Source organism: Patagioenas fasciata, chromosome 1 (assembly GCF_037038585.1).
Source record: "Patagioenas fasciata isolate bPatFas1 chromosome 1, bPatFas1.hap1, whole genome shotgun sequence".
Lineage (NCBI taxonomy): Eukaryota > Metazoa > Chordata > Aves > Columbiformes > Columbidae > Patagioenas > Patagioenas fasciata.
The window spans coordinates 22,635,105-22,661,208 of NC_092520.1; the positions used below are offsets into that span (position 1 = coordinate 22,635,105).

Below are 26,104 nucleotides of genomic sequence, written 5' to 3' on the forward strand. Positions count from 1 at the left end.
TAACTTACTGTCAGCATCAAAAGACCAAATACAGGGAACCAGCAAAGCTGCTTCACCTCTGAAAACGTGTGTATTTCCCATCCCGGCACCTCTGTTGTACAGAACTTCACCTGAGATAAAGGAAGCAGCAAAGAGAAGACATTCTCTCTCTATTAGGAAAAATCAGGAGCAGAGCACAGACTTCAGACAGCTACCTTGTAAGAAATTTTGGAAAAAAGTCAAAAAGACAATTGAAAAGGATGAGGTGGAAAAAAGGCTTAACACTCTTCAAAAGGGAAAGGGCCTTGTGGTTCGCAATAGTTGCTGAAGAGTGCACAGAAGTTTTTTGCCCCTTTTTTTCCCCCCGCTTTGTTCTGTTTTTTAAATGAAACTGACTTATAAGCCTTCTGCAAAGAGATCTATAGTTTAATAATTTAGCTCATGGATGATGCTTTATTAACGGCATGCATCAGAGGTTATCACCGGAAAACTGGATAGAAGCCCAGATGTCTGGTTTAAGACCATTTTTATTTCCTACATTTTCAAAACATTGCATGGGGCTTTAGCTGCACGACTCAGATGAACTTAATGAGAGTCATGCAGCTCTGCCTGCATATGCCGCTTTGAAAATAGAAAAGCAGTGTTTTGGGTTCTGTTTTTCTGAAGCTCTCCCTGGAGTGATTTAAAGCTGTTTTTTCCTCTCTGTCTTCTCTCTAAAGGTCTTCTACACTTCACCTCACCACGTCTGACAGATAAATAGCTGAAAACTTTGGACACCTCATTTTTCAAAGACTGCAGTACTCAGGGCTTGTGTGGTACCACGAAATGAAGCAGCAAACAGCCAGGCAACTAAATTCAGCCAATTGTGTATATGTGCTCCATTCAACTGCAATAGGTTATTTCAAATCACAACACTGTTGTGGGCACCCAGAGGAGTTACAACTTGGTATCAACATATGTCATTTATTATGATTGATTACTACTTACTGTAAACTATTTTAATACCCACACATGATCAAACTTAATGTAGGTTATTCAGGTTCAAATCAAAGCTTCAGAATATACATTCTATTACACACCACACAAATTTCTACTGGAAAGTCATGCTGTAAATTGTAGAGTAAGGAAAAAGAGAACCATATGATAAGTATCATTTACAATCTATTTAAAAAAAATCTGTTTATAAGTTATATGAATAATTTTACTGTACTCTCATATTTTCAAATAATTTAAAATATAGATTTCTTCATTTTCTTTAAGCAGGAGTGCTAATCTTTCCCTTTCTGAGCTTATAAATTGCCTGTTTAAAGAAGAGCCCCCCCCCATCAGCTGGCAGCTGACAAATCTGCCTTCAGGTCCAAACAGACCGAGGAAGAACTGGGACTTAACTCTAATCTTTCAGTTCTCCAGCGACGTTGCAGCAGAAGACCAAAGATTAATATAAAGATGGGTACTTCGCCATTTTCAGTGCTGGTATTTTTATAGAAATAAGTGATACACGACACCACATAAATCCTTAACAACTTCATAACAAGTTCTGAGAGAAACAACAAGCAACACAAGCAGGATCACTTCAGAGAAGCCTATCTAGATCGGAAAACACATAAATAACGTGAACAATACAGGATCACCAGTGGTAGACCAGTAAGAATAATTTTAGAGCAAAACTACAGCACAAGGATCTCTTTCCTTCATACAAGAAGGACAGACATGCACACCAACACTACTGATGCATTAACACAACTCAGAATTGTAGTTTGTGTCATTACACAAGCCATGACCCCCCGGAAAATGCCATCCTGACGTGGACCAGCAGTAACACACTAGCGACAGTCCCAAACAAGATGCGAGCTTGCCTTCCCACAGGGGTGAGCCAGGATGACAGTTTCTTCTCAAGTTGCCTGCATTTCTTAAGACCCCTGGGCTCTAGAGAGACACATTCTAACTAAAAATACACAGAGCATCCTGTGTCAGTCTGGTGACAATCTGTCATCCTCCAGGCATTCCTCAGCTGTCAGTTTTGAACAGTATTGGTTAAATCCTCTACTGCACTAGAAGATCTTATATTCAGATGCATTAGGTTCTTATATTCTTTGCTAAAGAGATTGTTTTTAGGTAAACATCTAAAAATAGGGCAGAAAGACAGGCGGTCAGCTCTGAGACATAATGAGCGCGCAGCAAGTTAGAATATGCAGGGTACTGCCCCGATCCTCCCCCAAACAATAAATATGGCATTTCCCTCCTGGATTCAGCTTGCTCTCCTTCCTAACGTGGCTATTGTACTTCTGGACAGAGTGTGATAAATGCTGCAAGCAGCATCCTGCAGCTGATTGCCATAGCACCAGTAATTTTTCTTCTATCTAGAATGCACATGTGTCTGACTCATATAAAGGAGAATTCTTCTAAATTTGGAATTCAAGCTTACAGCTTTTGGCCAAATCAGAGCTGGAAAATAAGTTTCCACACATTTGTGGCGGCCACTGATATCTCTTGTTTCAAGATACTGACCTGAGAAAGTAAGAGAGTGATATCAGGAGTTAAAAAGCTTAATAATTTCTGATAAATTCTTGTCATACAATCTGAACACTCAGAGCTGTGTATCACTGCCAGCTGCACCCCACTAAGAAAAAAGACTGACACTGAGCTTGCATTCCAGAGGCAACCATCCATCAGAAATTAATTCTTACAAGACGTTCCAAGACTATACTGTTACCCCTGTGTGGATGCTGGGCCACATGCACAGCCGCTCATCTCCAGAACATCAGAGCAAACACGTTTTGTTAACACACAGGGACACGAGTGACCTGACTACATTCTGGGGCAAAACAGACAGTATTCATGATTCTTGTAGGGAGTCAGAGCACACATTTAGCCACGACCAGAGCATCAGCAGTGCTGTACACAGTGAATTTGCCTGGATAAATATGCAAGGGCAAAGTCCAAACTGTCAAATTCCCAGCTCCCTTGTCTAAAGTGGGTTCTTGCTCTCCAGTTATCCACACTACACAGAACACCTCAACAGCCTTCTTCTGGAAAGAAGTATTTGTTCCCTTCACAGCAAAATGTGGGTATCACTTCTGTGGACAACTTGCTTCAGGTATTGCTCTTTACAGATAATGCAGGAAAAAAACCATGCCAACTTCCGTTCCCTCCAACACTCACCCAGCAACAGTGGCACCACACATGCCATCTTGCCCCTCTGCACACAGCACATACCTACCCTGACAGCAGTGACACTGCCACCAGGTCATTCCAGAGATTTTTACATTAAAAACACCCTGAAAATAATTTGTCAGACTTGCTAGATGCCTAGAAGAGATGTGAGCACAGAAGTACACATAGTGGAAACAGTGAGTCTCTCCTAAAGAACACCTGCAAGTAACGTGACAGCCTACACTATATGGTTTGCCTGGGAGTCAGGCACTGCTTTTCATGGCAAAAACCTTTAAGAACACAAGTGTAATCAAAGACTGGGAGTAAATAATCAGTATGTCTTCAGCACATTCAGCAGGAAGGGCCAAAGTGTGATTAATGGCACCTAATATCAGCAATAGAGCTAGAGAACAACTATTCATGCAGGTAAAGTTTCAAGATATTTGTTACTGCTTCCTAGCCATTTTAGTTTCAGGGCAGTCGTCAGAGTGTAACTCCAACAAAACATGGATTATTTCAAAGAAGCACTAACACCAGAACCAAAGGTGTTCCATGCACTAACTACACAATGGTTGCACAGGACAAACACATTTTAGAAGAGCAATCGGAGTTAGTTAACTGTTTGTTGTTTATGAGGCTGCTCCTTACATTGGGAAGAGTGAGACAGAACTAAGACCACTCCAGCCGCAGTGCCAGCTTTTCTGCTCTGGCTTGTGAAGGGTAAAAAATTATTGTGAATATAAAGCTGAAATTTTCCTACTATGTCTGGAACTGGACTGATACCCAAAGCCACAGATTGCTGCTGCCACATGTGCCTAACTGGGAGAAAAAGAAGTAGTCAAGAAAAATACAGGGGGTTGAGCCCTCAAGATGGCATCAAACTCTGCAATGAAGAGCCTGCACAGGAGGCTGAAATGCCACACTGAACCTCTAGATTGGGGGAGCTAAAAGGTGTCAGCTCACTAAGCAGAACCTTTTCAAGCTAGAATTTTGACCTCAAGTAAATGTTTTCATTACCTGTAAGAGGATGCTCTCAGCAGAAACTAAGAGTAAGATCTGCTTGTAGTGAAACTGGACTGTATTAGGTTAACAGTTACCTCAAGTCCATCCCATTTTGTCTGGACGAAAGCCTTTCTCCAGTACAGACCCTTGGCTGAGAGTATTTGCCCATGACATTTCTGAACTTTCTACAATTGGTACTGAAGCTCAATGCACTTGACTTACTCTGGGAAACAAGAAAGCACCTACACTGATGCTAAAGAGAGGGACTTTGGCTATTTTATTTAAATATGAATCAAGGCAAGGCTACCCTTTTATTTTAAAAGGATGGGGAAATTCCACACTTGATACAGAAGTGGGCCATGGGAACAAGATCATCTCAGTTCAGTTTAGAAGATTTGATTTGGTTCCATCAGATGCATCTTCCTAAGACTACATATATTCTCTCAGAAGATTTTTACTCCTATCACAAAGTTCAGTAAAAAAATTAAATTCCTGTTTGAGTTCTTGGGGAACAGCCACCACAAATTCAAATACTGAAAATACTAACTGCAATACCCTTGTTCTACTCTATTCATTTTAAATTTTCATTAGCAACCGATTTCTTTTAAAGATGAGGAATATTGGGAATTACCAACTCTGACACACTGCAACTACATAGCCTTATGCTGTACATATAACAGCGATTTCAAACAGTGGGAAACACAATTAGGCAAGACTAATGCAAACAGAAACAGCTCCTAAGTAAAATATCCAGGACACAAAGGGATGTGTGCATCCAAGCAAGTCAGTTCAAAAAGCTTGTCTGAAACTCGCTGATTAACGCTCAAATGGAACTGTGCTGGACTTCCAGCTGCTTGAAATACTAAAGAGAAAACTAAGTCTGCTTTCATTTTGGCACTAATACATTTTCTATTTTTTTTTTTTCCCCCCCTACTCCTCTTTCCCAACATAGTCAAACAGCTGTGACTGGCAACTTTTATAAAGGTAGCTTTTCTGCTTTACAGCAGACAGTAAACATTTTTATGAATGGTAAAGCAAGACACCTTCAGGTGGTGCAATACGCAAACATGCACATTCAATTTAGAAGGAAGTCTTTCATGGACTACAAGGAAAAAACCTGTAAGTGCTACAGATCATGTGCATTCCTAAGAAAATGCCATAAAACCTGCAATTCTTCTCTGGTTTAGTTGTAATCAGCCTTGGACGATGCAGCAGACAGCACCTGAACAATGTTGATATTACCCTGAACAGAACTTCCTGGAACCCTTTGGCAAAACCAGACAATTAATGACTCGTTGAAACATATTCAAACAAAAACTTACAATGTATAAGATACTTTTACTTTCTATACTAAATGGTTTTCTGTTTATATAACTAATTAGTTAGCCCAATGAATTGAACATGAAATCCTATGAGAAGATACATTATTACCACTGCCCTTACTGATATCAAAGCACAATTGCAACTAAACCAGCTTCTTAAAAACAAACATTATTTCACATAGTTTCTACAGCATGTAAACATTCACTTTTTCTTCTACTACTATTTTTCAAAGCTGAAGAAGTCAGTGGTGAGACAGAGCTGTGGAATAAAAAGGGATTCTGTATTTTACTAAGCAGTGACCTGGGGAAAAAAAGATGTAAGGAGGACTATCCCCAGTATGGTGTTGTAGCTCCCAGCACAGGAGCCAGAAATGTAACAGTGCTGGCTTGGAATGAGCCTATGGCTTCCAAAAGATGACACTGCTGCGGGACCCAGGCACTCAGTGGAGGCAGCAGCCAACCCTCCAAATTTACACCAGCTCCAGAAGTGTTGACAAGAGTGAACAGTATCCTTTTAAACTATTTTTTACACCTCAAAAGATTGTTCTCCACCAGACAAGGCCAGGAAAAAACCAAAACATTTGCAATGGAAGTAGGAGCTATTTAAATGGAATACAAAAGCTGGGGTTCATGGTATCATTCGTTGTATACCATTAAGCAGGCAGTCATCTGCCAAAACTGCTTTTTGGAACAAGATACATACTCACTGCAGGAGTTCACTGTGACTGATGCCAGCACAGCATGGGGGAAATAACTGAAGTCTGGCAAGTGAAGGTCCATTTCTCTTCATTTACTAGAATTATATAGTAATTACTTCTGTTTGAACAGAAGACAGCAGATATTTCCTGCCCAGAGTTGCTTCCAGCTATACCTCCAAATGGAGAAAAATGGATAAATATGCTAATTAAAGTTTAATTGATCTTCATTATTTTTAATATCACAGTCAATGTGAAAATATTGCTAGTTTTTAAATTACGGAAGTGTATGCAGCAGACATTTCCTTGCAAATGAGAAAGTTAACCACATGTCTGCGCACAAGCCCAAGGGGAGTTTACTGTACCCAGCATTTGTATCACTTACTGCTGCTTTGGGGCTACAATAAAAAACTGTGGATTTGCTTCTTCGTAAGAAAGGAATAACAAATTTAGTGATGAATCTCAGGTGAATACCACTGTGGTTAAAAAGAGCATTGGAAAACTTCTCATGAGCCTGATTCCCCGCTGACACACCAGTAAAGTAAGTAGGAAGACAGACTCAGTCAACACGGCGAAAAAAACCCCACGCAAAAAACCCCAGTGAGTCACCAACACTCAGATTACAATGCAGTCAGCTACGTGAAGAGTGACAAGCAGTGACCAGAGGAATTGTGGTGAGTTTCTCAAGAGCAGAGCTCTGAGGAGAACATCATTTACCAATCTGACAACCTGCTCTGCAGGGAATGAAGTCAGACTGGAGAGTAAAAATATCCACCACAACAAAACAATCACTCCCCCCCCCCAACCCTACAAAAAACACACACAACAACACAACACAAAAGCAATCACCAAAAACCACAACAAAACCCAACCAAACAAAAAAAACAACAACAAAAAAACCCCAACAACAAAAAAAAATCAAGTTTCCAGGCAGAAACACCTTCCTGCTCATGAGTGGCTCTCACCAAGTGCGGCTATCCTGACAGTAAGCAGAATTCAGCCATAGAAGTGTCATTCATCAGAGAACAAGTAGGTACCAGCAATATATTTGAGCATCAAAATCACCACACCAGGAGTTGAATTATTTTGTGTCTCGCTTTTTAAAATGTAAACAAGATACCGACTTCATTGCTGAAGAGCCAACAGACTTTCTCCTCAGGGAGAGAGAGGAGTGAAAAGGGGAGAGCTTTGTGCCCATCCAAATGCCACTCCCTCCCCAAAGTGACTTTACAACCCCCCTGGAGACCCTTCACAGGCCACCAGCACACACTCCCCTCTCTTCACCAAGCCCAAGAATACAGGGCTTGCCAGGCTTACTTGTAACTTTTTATGTAGCCAAAAGCCAAACACATAGATTTCCAATCATAATCCACATTTTACAATGTTCTGGCTCTTCTCTCATGCCTTCTCTAGAATGCTTTCTCAGCAATATCGGACAACTCAAAGAAAACTGTAATTCTCATGTCTTGCATCCTTGAAGCGCTATCCTGGTTTTAGGTAACATATTCCTGTTTCTTTCCCAAGATTTACTGCTCCCACCTTCTTACTCCAACTCAGCATAAATTAGGAACTGCTTGAAAAATAGTAGTAACTGCTTCCAGAAAAGCAAAGTCTAACCAGGACTTTCACTGCTATCATTTTATCACTCCTCCATTGCCAGAATACCTTGTATTTTACCACAAGCCAGCTCCTCCTTGCTGCCCAGATGGCCTAAAGTACACTTTTAAAGATCCCCCCGTTGTCCCCCCTTGTACCACAAATCACACACCATAAAATCCAGTAATTGTACATACATTCTGTTAAAATTATGGTCTCCAATGTATTCTTAGTTTTTGAGAGATCACAACTTCTTTGTGCACATGAACAACACGGGACCAACATCAGGAAAGGGTTTTTTGTTTGGATGTGCCTTTGGGATCAACTATCACTTCTCAACTTCCTTCCCTCTTCCCCAGCTCTACATTTGTGATGTCTTTGAGTAACGGATACCCTGACAGCCCAAAAGGGAAAAACTGGTTGATTTTAAGTCTCCAAACAGTTATGCAATGAGATGACTAGGGATATCATGAACACTAATTCATGTCTTTCACCTACTCTACCTCCAAAATTTTTTGTCTTTTCTGCAGATACATAAGCAGAAGCTCCCACCTTAGCTTACTAAAATAACATTTACACTCACGTCTGACACAAGTCTACGCTGCTATCAGAAGAGCTGGTCCTACCTCTTGTCCAAGAACTCCTGTGTACATCAGAAACATGATCTGGCTGAACTCTAACCTTACAGAGCTCATCCTGCAGCTGTGCAAACACTAGTGCCTTGGGAAGGAAGGGGGGGGCGGAAAAAACATGTTTCTAGGCTAGAAGAAGCAAATATCAGCCTGCCCTTTTTAACAGCAGTGTGCATTTATGTTGGACTAAAGCACAGCACAGTGTGGATTCAAGTGATGGAGGAGACACAGCCCAGTGATGGGTGCAGCAGCATGCATGGCAAGGTTGGAAGTACCTGCACTTCCCAAGGGAAGTGGCAGCTTGAAGGTGAGCGCTACCCAGAGCGGAAACCTGCTGGTCCCACCACCCCAGCCTGGTGTGGTGGCCCCGAGGCAGGTGGCAGCAGGCAAACAAGGAAAAATGGGAAAGCAAAGCAACTCAATAGCCCATCCCTATCTTGTCCATGAAGCAGGATATATTAACAGGCATAAACACATCTCCAAATAGTAGAAAACCACATGTCATACTTAACACTAATGAATGCCAGCTGACATGAAGCACAGGCTGTCATGTGGCTTAGCTGCTCCAGACACCTGTCAGTCCTTGGCAACAAAAGGGAGAAAAGGTCAAGACGCTGTTAGTAAACCCAAAGGGGAGACTCGCTTTCCTATCAAAATTGAACTTGACAGGAACCATCATCACAAATAATGCTGAGAGGTTCAGGTGTTACTGGTTACTGATGGCTTATGCTGCTGCTACCAAGCCGACCACATATTTTAGTCAGTTAATAAAATCAACCTTATCTGTAACTTATTAATAAAGATAGCATTATATGGGTTTGGGTGAGAGCATATAGTATTAGATTTCTTTTCTTATACACATAATATTTAGATAGTTTATATGAAAATAGATATACTTTCACTGAATCCCTGCAGAACTTACATAGAGCTATGGCTAATATATTCCACCTTCTCACTTTCCAAATCCTTAATTGCTTTTGCATGAATGCACAGAAATCCAGCAAGAAGAAAGTAAAATAACTCTGTCACATTTAAAATCTGGCAGACCCAGCTTGGATCTCCTTCACTCTTCTGACAGCATGAAGTCATCAATAGTTATCCACATCTTTGTCTTGATGGGGCAGAACCTGACTAGTAACACACACAAACATACACAGAGACCACTCTGCTCTTGCCTTTGCACAGAATGGGCCCCTGTGCTTTTTGGGGTATAGTTCCAGGGTTTTAGCTTTATACCTGTGATTACCAACTATATTGATGTTTAAATTAAACATGCAAGTATACGCACAAATGTGTTAAGATTATGGCATTCTGATTCTCCTCTCCCTTATCTGCCACAGTCCCAGTTACCATGGCCTGTCAATCCTGGTTCAGAAATATTCAAAAAAATACACTGGCCAAGGATGCACACGTTGCAAAGCAGTTACATTCAAATTGTAATAGCTCAAGAAAAGAATCCGGGTCAAAACAGTAGGGAAGAAGAGAACTAATGGGAAACATCATGGAATAAGCAACAGAACATTGGGAGGGGGGATGCCGCAACTGACTTATTTTTTTACATCTTTTCAGAAAAATAGACTGCAAAACTCAGAAGTAATACTAGCAAATAGGTGGCACAATTTGCTTTTTCTAGTCCATTTTGATATGTTCTAAACAACTCTGAAAAAAGCAAGGAGATATAAAAAGTAATGACATGCTCTCTAGAGCATACAAGTTAACCAAAAGCTTACAGATAGCCACAGCTATCTGCATTGTGCTCAGCATCTCACCACAGAGTGAAAAGAGTCACCTGTTTTGGACAGGTTACTCAAAGCTGTTACACTGACTGTGTGCTATCGCACAAGTGATGCGGAATTCCTACAGAAGAAGGGGGGGTCGCAGGGGCACAGAGTGATAACAACCCCTCTTCTGTCCCCAGCCACTGAGCTTTAGCTCTTTGCAGGGCAGACATCCCTTGGGACAAACAGTCCAAACTCTGAACTGGTTTTACAGTAGCAGAGGCTGCAAAAACACATTGGAAAGCAATGCCTATGCTGCTCCAGACTTGCACTAGGGACTGGATAGAGGTATTTTTATCATCAGTACTCATCCACGTGAAATGGTAAAATCATTTTCTAGCAGCATTTGCAAATGGAGTCTGTATTCAGTTAAATTTGCTCTCTGCCTTAGCTTCTTTGGGTTATGATCCTAAAAGCCAAGAAACCTCAAAATAAACAGTACCAGTTCAGTTCACGATGCAGATACTGAAAAGAAAGAAATTCTATACTCAAAAATCTGGTGACACCACATTTTTGAGCTAAGCATGCAAAAGGTTTGGGCAGTTGTCTGTGAAGCAGTGTTAAGATACCAAGAGTTATGAACGCATCAGTTGTGCATCTGTGCAATGGAACGTGCTAGAAATCACAGCAGTTAGAAAGTTACATACTCCAGTGGTGCCTCCAAACATGCCAGAGAAATGCCCCCATCAACACCTATAAGGAGAAGTGGACAGCGAGACTGCTGTTGGACAGGAGCTCAGGTAAGGTATCTTTTTTACTCAACTTCACAAACGAAGTAACAACGTACAAGTAAAATGCTTCAAGATCATAAATCTGAACATTGAAACAAAATGTTCAGCGTTATCAGGAAATTACTCATGCTCAAGAAATATCAAGCCATACAGGCTGACCTTACCACCAGGCAAGGAGCTGGCAGCCAGGCAGACTTCAGCTCAGACAAGTTAAATGCAGCCCACATGGACCAGTATGCTTTTTATTCATGACCACACAACAACAAACTATCTTAGCACATGGCTTAGAACAAATCAACTCATTTTATTCTAAAGAACCATGAGGAAAGTAGAAAATGTCTTCAGTTACTATTCAATGACTTGAGTGGGTCTGCGAACATTCAAGCCACCACATATTTGCAAAAGTGGGCTCAAAGTTAAATTTCAGAGTCCTTCAGCCTTCAATAAAAAGTTAAAGTAATTGGGGAAATTGCATCAAAGCATGACCTGTGAATAGATACTACCCCTTGTTTGCCACAGTTTCAAACTCTTCCCACTTAAAAAATGTTTTGCAAAGAGCCGTGCTAAAAAACTGCAAAACAAAACCCCCCTCACACCTTGGCTAAGTCATGTTTTTAAAAACCAGGGTAACATCTGAGTTTACCTGCAACAAATGCAGCTACTTCAGTAAAAGTAATTCTTCTCCTCTCCGGTAGACTAAAGTCTTCCAAGCTGCATTAGGTTACAGAACATGCATGCTTACAGTGCTGTTTTAAAACAAGTGCCTCAAAGAACTGGAGCATTAAACTCACTGTTCCAATTTGCCAGTCACTGGGGCCAGGCTCTATTCCCAAGTCCTCCTTGGCAAAGCACAGCCTCATTTGTAAGCATTTGGATTACCATTTTCAAAAGTAAATTGCTGTAGAAATTGCTTTTAAAAATAGCTATTCATCGTAGTGAGGTACAGGTCAAAGAGAAAAAAACCTCACACCTTCAATAGGCCAGCCCTGGGGCTTCCGTCCAGTAAACAGCAAAACAGACAAAACCCCTTCTTTACACACCCGATATGCGTGGTCCTTACTCTACTATCAATTATTTCCATGTAAACACGGAATGTCTCTACTAAAGGAAGTCTGTTTACAGGGAAATAGGCCAGACAGAAAGAAAAACAGTACAGGCTCAAAGAATATATTTGCAAAGAGCTGTATAACCACATATACATCAAAATATATATGATGTTGGATGTTAAAAAACTTCTCTAAAAATTACCCCTTCATTGCAGAGGAGCGTACTTGGCTAATTTCAGCATGAATGTGCTAAGAATAGTTTGTTGTCTGATACGGTTTATTTGCACATCGATACAAATTTGGCCTTTCCTGTATTCCCAAGTAGTGTCATATGCACTGAACTGGCCCAGGTGGGTGAGAAAGCAGGATCCATTCCCTATCATTTTTATGAAAACCGTGGGTTATCCAATACTAGTAAGTCAGAGCAGTCAATGTTTTTCAAGCCAGTATTCGAAGTTATCAGAAGAGCTACATTTGATATGAAAACTTCTAGTTTTCAGAAAGCAAGTGGGGTTGAAATCCAGAATGATAAACCCTTGAACTTCAAAGCTGATTTTGTCTGATGGAAGAAAACCCACATTTAGATTTTTCTTAACTTTCATAATACAGGTTTAGCTTCCCTCTTTAAAGCTTCCTCCCATTAGATTATCTCCCTTCTAAATATCAACTTGCATTTTCACTGTGGATATAGTTAAACTGATAAAAACATTTACTGATGACAGAATTCCTGCTTTCTTGAACACATTGCTCAGGAAATGCCTAATGCTTCACATTTAACAGCCTCAGACTTAGAAAAGAGCATTATTATAGCTTTGTTGTATGCTCTCCAAATACGAAATTCAGATTTTTCACACCAAATTAAGGATATATTTTACAGAAACAAACACAAAAAAGCTATTACTGCACCTGTCATACACTCTTTATGTATATAAGTATACTCAAAAAATGGATTCAGGAACTCTGAACCTATTATCTGCCCAATAAAATACCACAGTAGATCACTTCTTTAAGTAATCTAATGCAGCACATATTGGATCTGGCAGGTGTTTCACCTAAAGGTTTTGAGACCACACTAAGGAACCTAATTTATCATTTACTATATTTGGAATGTTGAAAACTTACAAGCTGTGTTGGCTGTAGGGTGCAATCAAGGCAGTATTCATAAAAAGTCAGAACAAAGCTGGTACTCATTCCATCATTTTTGAAAAATGGCTGGAAAAAATTCAAAACCAGCTGTTTAATAGTTGAGTCAATCTGGTTTTCGGGAAGATGGACTACTCTCTAATGACTCACTGTGCAATGCACAGCACTAAGGAAAAAAAAGGAAAATTAGCATAGATTTATCTTTGTGACCAATTCCTTGGAAACTCTTGGGATTAACATACTCAATTACGAACCCAAACACAACCAAAAAGTCAATCATAGATTAAAGTCTGTGAGACCAGCCTATATGCAATTTTGAATTCCTTCAGACACTAGGGGGGGTTAAATATGGAATAAAGTATCAGTGGTAGCAATATAAACTAGGCACTGTAAATCAGCCAAGAAAGAATTAGGATATATTTTTAAGAACACAAAAGTACCATGTAGACGATTTTGCATCAGGTTGGCCAACTATATTTTATGATATTCCAAGAAGTCTGGCAGGCTGTTTGCAGGATCTGTTTTCTGTAACTCTTGCTACTAAGGAATGTTTTCTTGAATTGGAGCCTACAGTTTGCTTTTTTGGTGGGTGGGAAAGGCATAAATGTTCTGTGCTGCCCTAGGTCTTCTACTTCTGCCTGTTAAACCTGTGTATGAGGCTGATAAGAAACACTGTAACACATATAGGAGACATGTTCCCAAAAATTATCAAGAGATGGTGCTGAGTGTCACATGCTTTGCTCCTCATGCTGTATCCATCACCGCGCTTTCCAGGTCTTTAAGTTCTGTACTATAACTTCTATAAATATTCTCTACTTTCTGGACTTATTAATATCACCCAAGCTGAGGGGTCTGGATTCCTTTCTTTTTATAAGTTTCAAAAACAAATTCAGGATTCAGTGAGCTCAAAACAGACCTCTCAGTACTACTGAAGCTGCTGCTGCTTCAGACAAGTGAAGGCCTTCAGCAGGTCCTGCGGCACCTGCCAGTCCCATTCTGCTCTCCATGACTCCAGAGCATCCATGAAGGCCAGCTACATGGACACTACATTGGTTTTGTTCAGGCACCTACACTTACACCTGACACCAGTCTTGAAGACACTGAATCCCACCTTTTGCCTATCTGGAAGCACCTGTCCACAGAGAATAAATTACTTGCTCAGGATATGCACTTTTTTGTGAGAATTCAAAAAATAGATTTCTAAATTACATAAAATGGAGATCACACACATATTATTCTCCTTTCTTCATCACGATACCGCATTGTTGTAAGCTTACCACACCAACTGAGCATATGCACACACAAGTAATGACTGTTAAATGCCTACCGGCATTTGAAGTATTTGAACAAGCAACTGAATAATTTGAATACATAAGCATGACAGACACCTAACTGCCTGTAATATTATTAGCCCTGTTAGAGAATTCTACAAACAGATGTTTTCATTCTTAATTTTACACTGAAGGAAAACACTGCTCTCATCTTTTAACAAAGTTGCTTTTTTATGACAAGTTATTGCACTTCAGTCCTCAACTCATTGCAAAAATTCCCATGCTTAATGTTTTCTATTGCCTGAGTTGAAAAGTCAATTGGAAACAGAAAGCACAGTGATGTAGGTATAAGTCAGATAACATAAATCAGGGATAAGAACAGAGAGGTGTTAGAGCTGTATATTTTTTAGTATCAGATCAGATACACTCAGTTCTGCATGCCATTGGGATAAGAGGGCTAGAATTCCTATGTCTGCTTTCCATATTTTTCAAAAAAACTGTTGTGTTTGACAGGCAAGTATGAAAATGGGAAAAACCAATGAAAGGTCTCATGCAGCAACACTTCATATTCGCTTCTACAGCTTGTACTATTGTCTGGTCTGAAGTGGTGACCACAAAGCCTGTGGAGCACTTCACAGCTCTCATTGCCAGACCTTGCTGGACTCAAAAAAACACCACTTATTTAAAAGCATGCTTATCCAGGCATTGCGTTTACTAAGAGCCTTTAAGACTTGAAAATTCCACTCTAAAAGAGAAGCTAGGATCCTGGTGTTTTGTTCTTCAGTACATTTATCTTGTTTGTTCAATACTGCTCACATGTAAGACTTCCCTCTCAACCTCCACGAAGAAATAGCTTTCCAATCCGGGCTTACAACCTATCTCTGAATTTTTAAGGCAGAAAAAAATAACCCAGCATCAGGATATGTACACTACACTTCCCTTCCCACTTGCCTTTCATCTTTCTGTCACGGCCCTACATTGCCAGACCTTGACACAGGGACCATCTATTTTCCCCTCCCCACTCATTCTGTGATATATAACACAAAAGCACTTCATATTAATTACACTTCAAGTAAACAACATGCTCCAGTGAAGTACTGAGCATATTTTTCCTGCACACAGTGTTGGTCTGAAAGCTGTCATCCATACTACTGTTTCCACAGAACCATTCCCAAATGCCTTGAACTCTTACTTGGTATTTCTGATATCACCTTTGATCTTGCTGTGTTTCTACTTCTCCAAGCATGACATGAAAGCAACATTGCTGTATTCTTTTACATTTGAAATCAGCTATATTTCAAAGCTCTGATGTCATCAGGACAACTTTATATCATCTCTGGTGAAATATATCTGCTCAACAGATGTTAAACAAATCTTTTGTTTCACTACTCAGTTTAAAGCCAGCTACATAAATAATTGAATAAGATAGTGTTTTGTAATGATGCCCAGGTATTTGTCTGTCAGTCTTGAGAAGCCAAAACCCCGTCAGTGACCTGCTTCAGGACAATGCTGAACGATTGGCTTTCCCCAGTAACAGTTTCAGTCCACCCTGCTACTGCAGCCCGACACAGGAAACACAGGACTGGATGCCAAAGGGGAGGCTTCAGATTTGCATTTAATCCCCACAGCCATCGTGGCAGCTTTCTATGAAAATTCCTTTGTCACTCTTAGGACAGACCCCGCCGGGCCAATCAGTGCGGGGAAAGGGCAGCAATTCACCCATCAACCAGGTCTGAGGATGGAAAAGGTTGGTTCTGCACCCCTCTGCTGGGCCAGGCCATAGTGAGAGAACCCTGGTTTGATAGCCTGGAGAACCCTGGCAGCAGTTATGTGCAAGGGCTCAAGAACCAGGCCAATAATCACACCTAAAGGACTCTGATTTCCAGGACCTGCTTCTCTTTCTGATTCATATTTCACTGTGTTTTGTATTTTCAAAAATCAAGGGAAGAAACTAAGAGAACAGCAGGACAATGAAAAAATGCAAAAGGAAAGAAACCAGGTGAGGGAAAGGAGAGCAACATCAAGCCGCCAGCTGTTGAACCAAACAAAAAAATCTTCTCAGACTTCACCGAGCTTTAACACTTGGACTTAAAATTGACCTCCTTAAAAAAAAAAAAAGATTAGGAAAGCCTAATGAAGAAAGAGGGAAAATACGCTCTTATCTCCACTTCCCAACTACAAAGCCTGCCTTCTGCTGTACTAACCCTCTAGCTGAATGAAATTGTCCCAATATGGGTGCACATCTTAGCTGTTGCTAAAACAGCTAAAAACAGCTCCTGGAGCGCCTGTCTCTCCACAAAGAATCAGCTGTTGCAGGAAGCTAAGTGCCAGCCTTAACCCAGCAGCATCTCTGAGGAGTAAAGCCCATGATGCCGGTCACGTGGGTACACTTCCCACTGAATTCTAAGTTCTGCATTATAATTACCACTTTTCCAGAAGCTGAAGGCAAGTTGATTAAATTTAATGTTTCAGAGATGCCACAGTTTGGATCATTTTAGTATAACAGAGACTGGTATCAAGAACTTCTAAGTGTATTACAGGTTTTAATACACCAATGTTGGGATGCTAGGAAATGAGACAGCAATATGTTCTCCTCAAGCATTTATCATTGCTTAAGTTTAATCTTAATGTATGCCTCTGCAAGTTGTGTCCAGATGGTCTGTGTGCTAAGCCCGAGTACAACCTCTTATTTCTCTCTGATATTGGGAAAGTATCAGAGAAATAAAGTTATGATGAGCCCCAGTGCTTCACTGCTGCAAAATTCATTTACATAAGGCTTACTATAGTTATCCCTCAGGTGTTAAAGCTTCATTGAAACAAAACAGATACAGTAACAAAGGTATAACTGACAGTCATATTGACCGACATGCTTTTTGATTCAACTCTATAAATATTTACTCAGTACAATCCTTTAGAAGATTAACTTGAAAAGTAGTTCAAGTTCAAATCCCTGTTTCATTACAATGCTAAAAGAATATTCCCTGTACACCACACATCCAAGCACAAAGTGCAGGTAAATATTAAACTTGTCCAGAGCACTGGGAAACAATCAGGAACATACCACATGCACAAGGAGAAGTGCAGATGTGCTGGGCAACTACCATTCTCACAAACTGAAGGATTTATTCCTCATGGAGTTTCTCTTTCATGAGCATCAGTCCATACCACAAACTGATCAGCACTCTCAAGCCTCACAGCTTTCTTTGTGTAAAGCTAAGAAGGGACTTAGAGACCTTTTCTCTCTCTCCCCTGCATCTCTAGGATACTAAAATTGGTGTCTTTGCTTACCAGGCAACTTGGCTAGTTTGATACAGTTTGGGACGGCAAGTTCCTTAAGGCCACTAGTAAACCAAACTCACCAGGGGAACTAAAACCAAACTGAGCTCTTCCCATTGCTGCAGGACTACAAGATTGCTTCTGTTGCTTCACCTCCCTTAAGCCTTAAACAAGCTCTCAAAGTTCTATGCAGCATGACCACAGAGGGCTAACCCAGGCCCAGGGGTGAAGCTCCTTAGACATTTTTTTTAGTGCTCAGTGTTAATAGGAATAGAGTCCCACCCTTAGTCACGGACACCAGGAGACAAAAGCTCATCTGCCTCAATACAGAATGGAGAAAGAACTGAACACAAACAAAATGCGAGTCTGCTCTGACAATGTGAGGTCAGGTGTTTTCTTCACTGCATTGATCTAAGTCCCTTAAAGTTAACAGACTAATCTGTGTTGAAATTGTATCAGCCAACAGCTAATTCAGAAATAGCATAAGAAAAATGGAGCAAGTTGGTAAATAATGTGTTCTCTAAGAGCGTAACATCACGCATAGAAGAAAATCAGACCCTGAGGGAGTCATGTATACACACAAATTGATCATGATATGATTCACTGAACAGTAAATCATTACTTACCCACTACCTCCTTTAATCAATAAAGGCAGCTGCCTAATTATAAGTATTCAAATTTTTTTATCTGTTAACCTCATTCATGTCTGCTTAAATGTAGAAAGAAATAGAAAACCTAATATATACACATAAACATATATAAATAATACTGATGATCAATGTGGAAATGGCTGTAGCAAGTGACCAATCAATTAAGTTGCTTGCGTGTTTCTAAACAGGCAACAGCACATGATAAACATCCCTCCCTGACCCCTCCTGGATTCAAGATTACATCCTGAAGCATGAGAACTACACTCTTATCTAAGCAGGCTGAAATGCAATATATTAATGTTCATAACAGTATTCAACCCTCTTCAAAATCCAGTTGCACTACTTGTAATCTTCAGACAGTTTATCAAAACACAGTTATATTTTAAATATTATTACATTGAATAATCAGATTAATTTCATCATTTCACTGGCATTTTAGGGCAGAATTGTTTCCTCTTTCCAAAAGAAACCAGGCAAGTTAATTGCAGTTCCATCTAAGCTATGGTCTTCATAGTTTGGAAGCAACAGCTATAGTTTTTGCCTAGTTTATTATTTGCCTATAGTGTTCCTGATTCTGTTAAATGAACTTTCAATTTAATTGTAGCTCCAAATTCAAGTCTTATAAATATCAGCCATAACTGAAATGTTTCCATGAATACAAAAAAGCTTTCAATAGGCACATCTGCACATAAGGAATGAACTTTATCCCTGACACCTCACATCCAATACTTCATTGTACTAAAAACCTTCAGATTTGTTTTGAAAACATTAGAAGATGCAGGAGAACAAACTTAAAATTCTGTTTACCTTCTCAGATTAAGTTGCTCAACATGGAAAAAATCTCAGTCCTTTTAGCTCAACCTATTTGGATGAGTTTTTCTTTCTATGAGAGATTATTTGAGGAGTAAGCATCAGTCAGAGCCATCCATTTAGTTACTCTTACCTCAATAATATACAAAACCACATTCTTGTAGAAGCAATATAGTATGCACTTGGTAACTCGATTGTAACTCCAAGCTCCATGAACCAACAACAGCTTCTCCAAGTAGGAAAACTGAAAGTGAAAAAACAAGTTTTTACATAGATGAACTGTTTAAAAAAAATTGTTAAAGTAAACCCCCCACATCATACACAAAAAACCACCACATGATCATCTATGAAAGTTGTAACTCAAGTGCAATATTTAAAGAACTTAGCAGAACACACATGAGAAAAAACAACACAAAATATTTACAGGAAAAGCCTTTTTTGTAGCAAAACCCCTGAATGTTTTTAAGTGATCTTCACTGGTTTTAAACAGCAAGAAGTCTTCAGTTAGTATACTACTATCCCTGATTGCAAAATCGAGCAAGGTAAACCTAATATAGCCCTGTGGATTGAATATAAATGTGAACTCTTCATTTCATGGTCAAAGCAGGATTCCTGTGTTTGAGGTGACCTGGTAGAAAATCTTAGCTTCCTAAATTCAGATTCTAGATCATTTATTTTAACCAAACCTCATTCGAAATTTAATGCTACAGTAATGAATTAGGACTGTCAGGAGATAGCTCTCCTCCCTTGATTTCCAGCACCAACATCATTGAACCATAAATCCTATAAGAACAGCCTCTCCCCCACACATCAGTAATTCAGATCTGTTAGGATATGCCAGCAAGAAAGAGGAAAGAAAATAAAAGTGAACCAAGCTTTACGGTTCAGTCTCTGCCCAGCTTGAGGCAGGACTGGAAGTGTGACACCCACAAGGGAATAGTTGACCTACTAGACATCTAATGCCTCAGTTAATATGCAGCACAGCTGCAAATTTCCTCATCAAAATTCACTAATAAAACACATCAGCAGCAATGGCAAACTTGACACTACTTTCTGACAAGTCACCCCAAATTACTCCCGTAGAGAATAGTTAGATACACCCTAAAAACTTCTCTCTTCTAAGTCTAACAAGGGACCATCTCAGGTGAAGTCTTCTCTGGAGTTCAAGCAAGGCAAAACCCTACCATTAACTGCTCTAATGAAAGTGAGCACACTGCATAGCACTGCAAGGAAGAAATCAGTAACCCAAATAATGCAGTTCTGAGCCTGTTCACACTGGTGAAGAAGCCCATTAAGACCCAGCAAGGAAATAATGTGTTTTGATGCTGGTTGCTGAAATTATACAAATGCACAGTTACTGGCATGCTTGAGCAACTATCGGGATAGGGCTTTACTAAGGTATTGCTGGTTTGGACACTATTGTATTTATGGAATTTTAAATTAGAAGGGGACATTATGACCATCTGGTTGGCCTACCTGTGAAATAGTTTCTACAGATGATCACAGTTGTCTCTGCATTGACCATAGCATAACGTGGGTTTGTTTGTTTTTTGTTGTTGTTTTGTTGTTGTTGTTGTTGTTTGTTGTTTTTTGTCTTTTTTTTTTAAATACAGTTTAGCATTTAGAAAGATACTCCCTGTCTTGACTAAGGGATGAGGTGATGCTGGAGCGGGTTGGGGGGGGGGCAAGCATGTTAAGACACTGAAAATGCATCCAAAATACAAACCAAATTTTCCAAAGAAGAAAGTTTAAAAACATGAACATTTGTTTAGCAAAGAAATTTTCTTACTTAAGAAAAGCAAACAGCCCCCAGACATCAGATGCTCTCTGGATAAAGATGATAAAGCCGCCTACTGAGGGAGTTATTAAATTCTACTACTGTCTCTCTAAACAGGTCATTTGATTTGGGAAATAGGGACCACTGGTGCAATAGCATTTCAAGGGAAAAGCATGAGTCAAACAGATGCTCCTTGGACCTGTGGAAACTATCTGCAGTACTGTCAGACACAAGTTGCCTTTTTTTGTTTGGATTATGCTTTGATTCCTCCTGGAATGCTGAACAAGCCTATGTACAGACACTATCTCCCATAAGTGCCTACGTCTGGCACCACCACATTGGAAACACCATTAGAACACAAGATATTACATTATAGCGGTCATGTTAAATAACTCAATAAGAACACATTCTGCCTTCAAAGCATGCACATGCAGTAACGCTTTAGTGGGAGTTATATGTCTTTGCTGAAAGAAATACACCCAAAGGAGATCAAGTTTTTCTTTTGAACACTTTTTTTTTGGTAAGGACACATTACCATACAACACTATTAGTCTCCTTTACAAGAGGCCTTCCTTTGTATTTTTTCTCATCAGCTACAAGCTTTACACAATCACAAAAAATACAGTCCCACAGTATTGCACCAATTTTTTCAACTTAAAATTCTATGCTAATGGGACCAGTTTTATTTCACATTGAACTAAAGATACATTGCTATTGTCAGTAACTCCCTGACAGGAATTTAAACTCAGAGCAACTTACTTCACATTCTGACAGTAAATCCAAAGACAGGAGTTTTTGTTAATGCAGAAGCAGCACATGAACGTGGAATTACTTGTTCAGATTTAACGTTACTGTGACTAACACAAAAGGATATAAGTGTGTAGGGCCCTCTATGGACAAAACTCTCACCACTTATACTTACTACAATGGAATTAATAAGTGCTCTGAGAAAGCCTAAATAAAGAGCATCCAATTGAGTTATACAGCAGAAGCAATACATAGTTTACAGAAATTAAAAATGAGGAAGCCATGACAAGATACCACAGACTTTATGGGAGTTCCTATAATCCTGTGCATTTGGAATACGCTACTGTTTGACAGAATAAGGCCTTAATAAAACAGCCTAAAATTTTCCAGATAAATTTGGTGAAACTCTCAGTTATTCAAGCCTGAAACCAAAGGTGCTTCACCAGTCCACAGAGCAGCAACACAAGACTGCCACTTTGCATCAGAGCAGTGTTAATGAGATAAACAGTCATCTGTGCAAACAGAAGCATTATCCACACCTTTTCATAACCTCCTGTTTCACTGAAACTATCAAAAGATGAGAAAATTTGGTATCACTTGACAGAACAAATCTGCCTACACCTGCCAGAAGGGCCCATCAGCTGATGCTCACAGATCACTGAGGAGACAGTGGATTGTCTGTGCTTTCCGCCACCTCCAGCTGCTCCTGCCCTGCCAGTCTCAGACACATACACATGGCTATAAAGAGCACTCAGAGGATGTCCAGCTACTGAAGCATCTCCTTCCTTCCTTACATTTCTTTTTAAGTCTTTATCCTACACCTTGTTTTTTTCAGTAAAACAAAAAAGGCTTTTTACTCCCCTCTTTCGCTGAAGTAGTGTTGAATTGGATGGAATATTTTGAGAGCACTCACCCAAACAACATTCGAAGTAACATTCCTAAACAGAAAATGCTGGCCAGCTCTCTAGAGCTGTGATACATCATAGGGGTAGAAGAATAAAAGAAATAAATAAATAATACGAGGAGTCACCCCAAACTAAGAATTTCCAAACAGCCAAAGTCTTACACACCTGGTCATAACGCTTACTCATAGTAAAAGAAGAGAGCTTGCACCCAGAGATATAACTTACAATTAAAAGCATGTTAATGTAAGCATCACAGAGCATGCTTCTTCCCAACTACTAAAGAACCAAGACGTTGCACAGCTGTCAGGAGGAAACAAACTTTGAGGGGCAATGGATCTTTGCCCTGAAGAATACAAAATCATAGTAACAAAGCCCAAAAATATGTCCACTATATCCGTTTTAGACAGCTGCCTTGAAACAGAAACAAGCAGAGACGCTCCTAGCTTGAAGCGAGGAGAAGCCATCAAGCACCACAGGGCCGCACAGCACGCTTCTGACAACACAACACAGCAGTTGCTCTTTTTAGGCTCTGACCTGTGCAATTGCATAGTCCGAGCAGTTGGTTGCCTGCATGCCCTCATTGCCACTGATCCCCACTCCAACGTGAGCCGTCTGGATCATCCCCACGTCATTGGCACCATCCCCAATGGCAAGTGTTATGGCATTGACGTGTTTCTTGACCATGTCTACTATTTCAGACTTCTGTAGAGGAGATACTCTGAAAAGGAGAGAAAAAGGTGTCAGTTTCTTCCATGCAGAGCTCTGTGTCTTTCCCAAAGGGACAGCTGGAATCTACATTTAGAAGTCATCAAAGGGCAGTTGCTGGGAAGTTTCTTTATTCAACAACTAAGCTTCAGAACCTGTGCCAAACTATTTCAGGAGAAAGTAGCTTTAAAAATAGTTTCACTTTCATCTACTTGCTCATATTTTATGCAAAGAGACCAAATAGATATGAAAGGTTTTAAGGCTTTGTTTCACTTCCCCAGCCTCACCTGATATGCTTGGGCAAATACCAGTCACATTATATTTGGAACACTGGAGAAGGGAGTTTATTCTTCAACTATAACAGTTTACAGATCAACAGGGCACGTCCAGCCAGGAGCAGAAAGATCGCTAATATGTTCAGGAGAGTAAATCAGAAACATTCTCGGTGGTTTGGCAACGGGTACTGCAGGCTCACTTTACCCCCTCCTCCAGCCGCCCATCCTTCCAATGTCAGACTTCAGGGTCAGAGAGAACAAGGGCTCTCCCTGATCTCAGACACACGGAGAGCTGATGCTACCCTGGCTGCAGCAACGATGTTATTCAATTCCAATTCAAAAATGAAGGACAGACTCCACGACTTCTGAATACTCTTATCAGTTTTACAGGTAGTTATTTTAACCTGATCTTTCATTATACATCAGTTCCAGTTCGATAAAAATTCATGGAATTCAATACAGCTAAACTAGTCCAAACCAGGGAGAAGTGCAAAAATACTCAGGACCAGGTTACTAAATTGGATAAGGCACCCAAAATGCCCTTGATTCATGGAAAAGGTAGATCAGGTTACCAAATCATATGAGGTATTCTGGAAATACCTACATGTAAGATTAAATATTTCCATTCTAACCCCATCTGTACAAACAACCTTAATTCCTTTCCCCATCAGTTTTAGTTACAGTTTCAAATTATTTTATATTCTCTTAAATAAAGCTTTAGACAAAACTTTTCCACATCTCAAGTCAGTCACATAACATTCAACAAAAAAGAATGTAACCGATATCTAAAAGCTTTACTATTAAAATAGGGGGAGAACAGGGAGCTTGGGGAATGGGGGAGACAGATTTTTTTGACATGGCATTTTTTCCAGAGCCTACACCCTGTGGGAGCCACTTAAAGAGCCTTTTAATACACTCGACTGGATTACTGCTGATCAAAAAAAATGAGAGTTATCTTGTTCAGCATTTTGCTTTATGTCCTTTATTTGGTTTAGGGCTGATCACCTCTTAAAATAACATGATGAGTAACTGGGGAAGGGGGGGGAAGAAAATTTGCTGGGTTCAAAATTCACATGTGAACTACATCACCTGAAAAGTGTAGCAGCTGTCCTATTCCTAAAAGCTGAAAACAGGAAAAAGTTGACTGGGCCATAAAATTTACTTAATACCACTGGATAAATTTATTAAGCACTCAGCTACCCAGCAATGAAAACAGCACTTGGCACTGTAGGGGCCCAGTTAAATTACCAACACAAAACCCCAACACACTAACCAACCGATGGTGCAGGAAAGGTGTTGCTGCGCAATTATAAAGCAGCTCTGAATTTAGTCCGCATCAGATTTTAACTTCTCTTTCATACATACACACACACACGCACTCCTCTATTCCCTCATATCCCCACGCCCCCCAGTATTGACATAATAAAATACTGAAGGACTCCAGGCCATAAAATGGAAACTCCAGAGGGACTTGGAGCCAGTTCTGAAGGGATGGGATTCACAAGCGCACAGACTCTGTCATCAGCCCCAGGGGCACCTCCAGTGCACAGGACAATATACTTTTGGCAGTCCCCTCATACAATTATTTCATTGCAGCTTAGCGCTGTGCATATCTGCTAATGTCCTCCTCAGACATAGACATCTCTCCAAAATTCAGTTCATGTTCACTTGGTTTGCAGTTACACAGCAATAGAAATAGTGAAGAAGTTCCCCGGTTTCAAATATGCTTAAAGAAACAGGGAAATGAAAAAAACAGACTTTGAACAGCATATCTGATTCTGTAGTTTAAACCAGCAGCTTGTCTACAGACTTTTCAGGCATGACCAGAACGTGGTAGAAATGCTCAAGCTTCTTCTAGTGCAGCTTAGCTGTGATATGTCAGGAAAGGTGATAGATCCTGGATTCACTTCTGTGCCTGCTGTATAGGCATGGCTTCAGATTTTAACTCAACTTTGCCATTAATGACCCAGTATTTGTCAAATCAGTGGAACATCTCAATATAAACCCATTTATCAACTATTACATAATGTACACAGAGCATGCCTTCACTGTCTTTACCAAATAAATTAATTATACCCACAGTTATGTAACAGTCATTAAAGACTAACATCTTCATATGCCTAGGAAGACTAAACAAGCTACAGGAGACACTAGGTATGTACTTTAAACACCAAAAATGTTTCTGCACTTGGTTTAAGAAGATGAATCCTAAGACAAGGTTCCAGTACAAAGTGGTACTTGATTACAGTTAATTTAAACAGAACCTTTATAGCAAGCATACCTTTTGACAACTCCCCATCAAGTACAGCCCCAAACTCCAGAGAATACATTTTGCTACGCACAGTATATTAACTACAGAAGTTGCAAACTGAGACGGCTACTGATTTCCCAAGGGGTTTTACTCCCCTCCTCCACCAAATCACTCTTCTCAGCCTCCAAATCTCTTCCATTCCTTGTAATCTATTTGGTACCAACAGACTGCATTAGGTGATGTTAATCCCCTTAGCCAGATTACCAGCTCTGTGGTCCATTTCTGCACATTCAACAGGCTGTTTACAGGAATAACGGGAAGGTTATGGCACCAGACACCATTAACCTGCAGCTTCCCCCA

The 26,104-nt window shown here is 40.1% G+C and overlaps 1 protein-coding gene across 6 annotated transcripts in view; it reads right to left on the reverse strand.

Moving 5' to 3' along the window:
• Window positions 1–26,104, reverse strand: part of ATP8A2 (ATPase phospholipid transporting 8A2) — a 347,902-nt gene that overhangs the window by 134,895 nt on the left and 186,903 nt on the right. For all 6 annotated transcript variants that reach the window (XM_071804368.1, XM_065830605.2, XM_071804354.1 and 3 more), the window contains 2 exons: window positions 23,048–23,231; window positions 19,218–19,328 (listed from right to left, as the gene is read on the reverse strand). In XM_071804368.1, coding sequence (XP_071660469.1) covers window positions 19,218–19,328; window positions 23,048–23,231 — 295 coding nt within the window. The remainder of the gene's footprint in view (window positions 1–19,217; window positions 19,329–23,047; window positions 23,232–26,104) is intronic.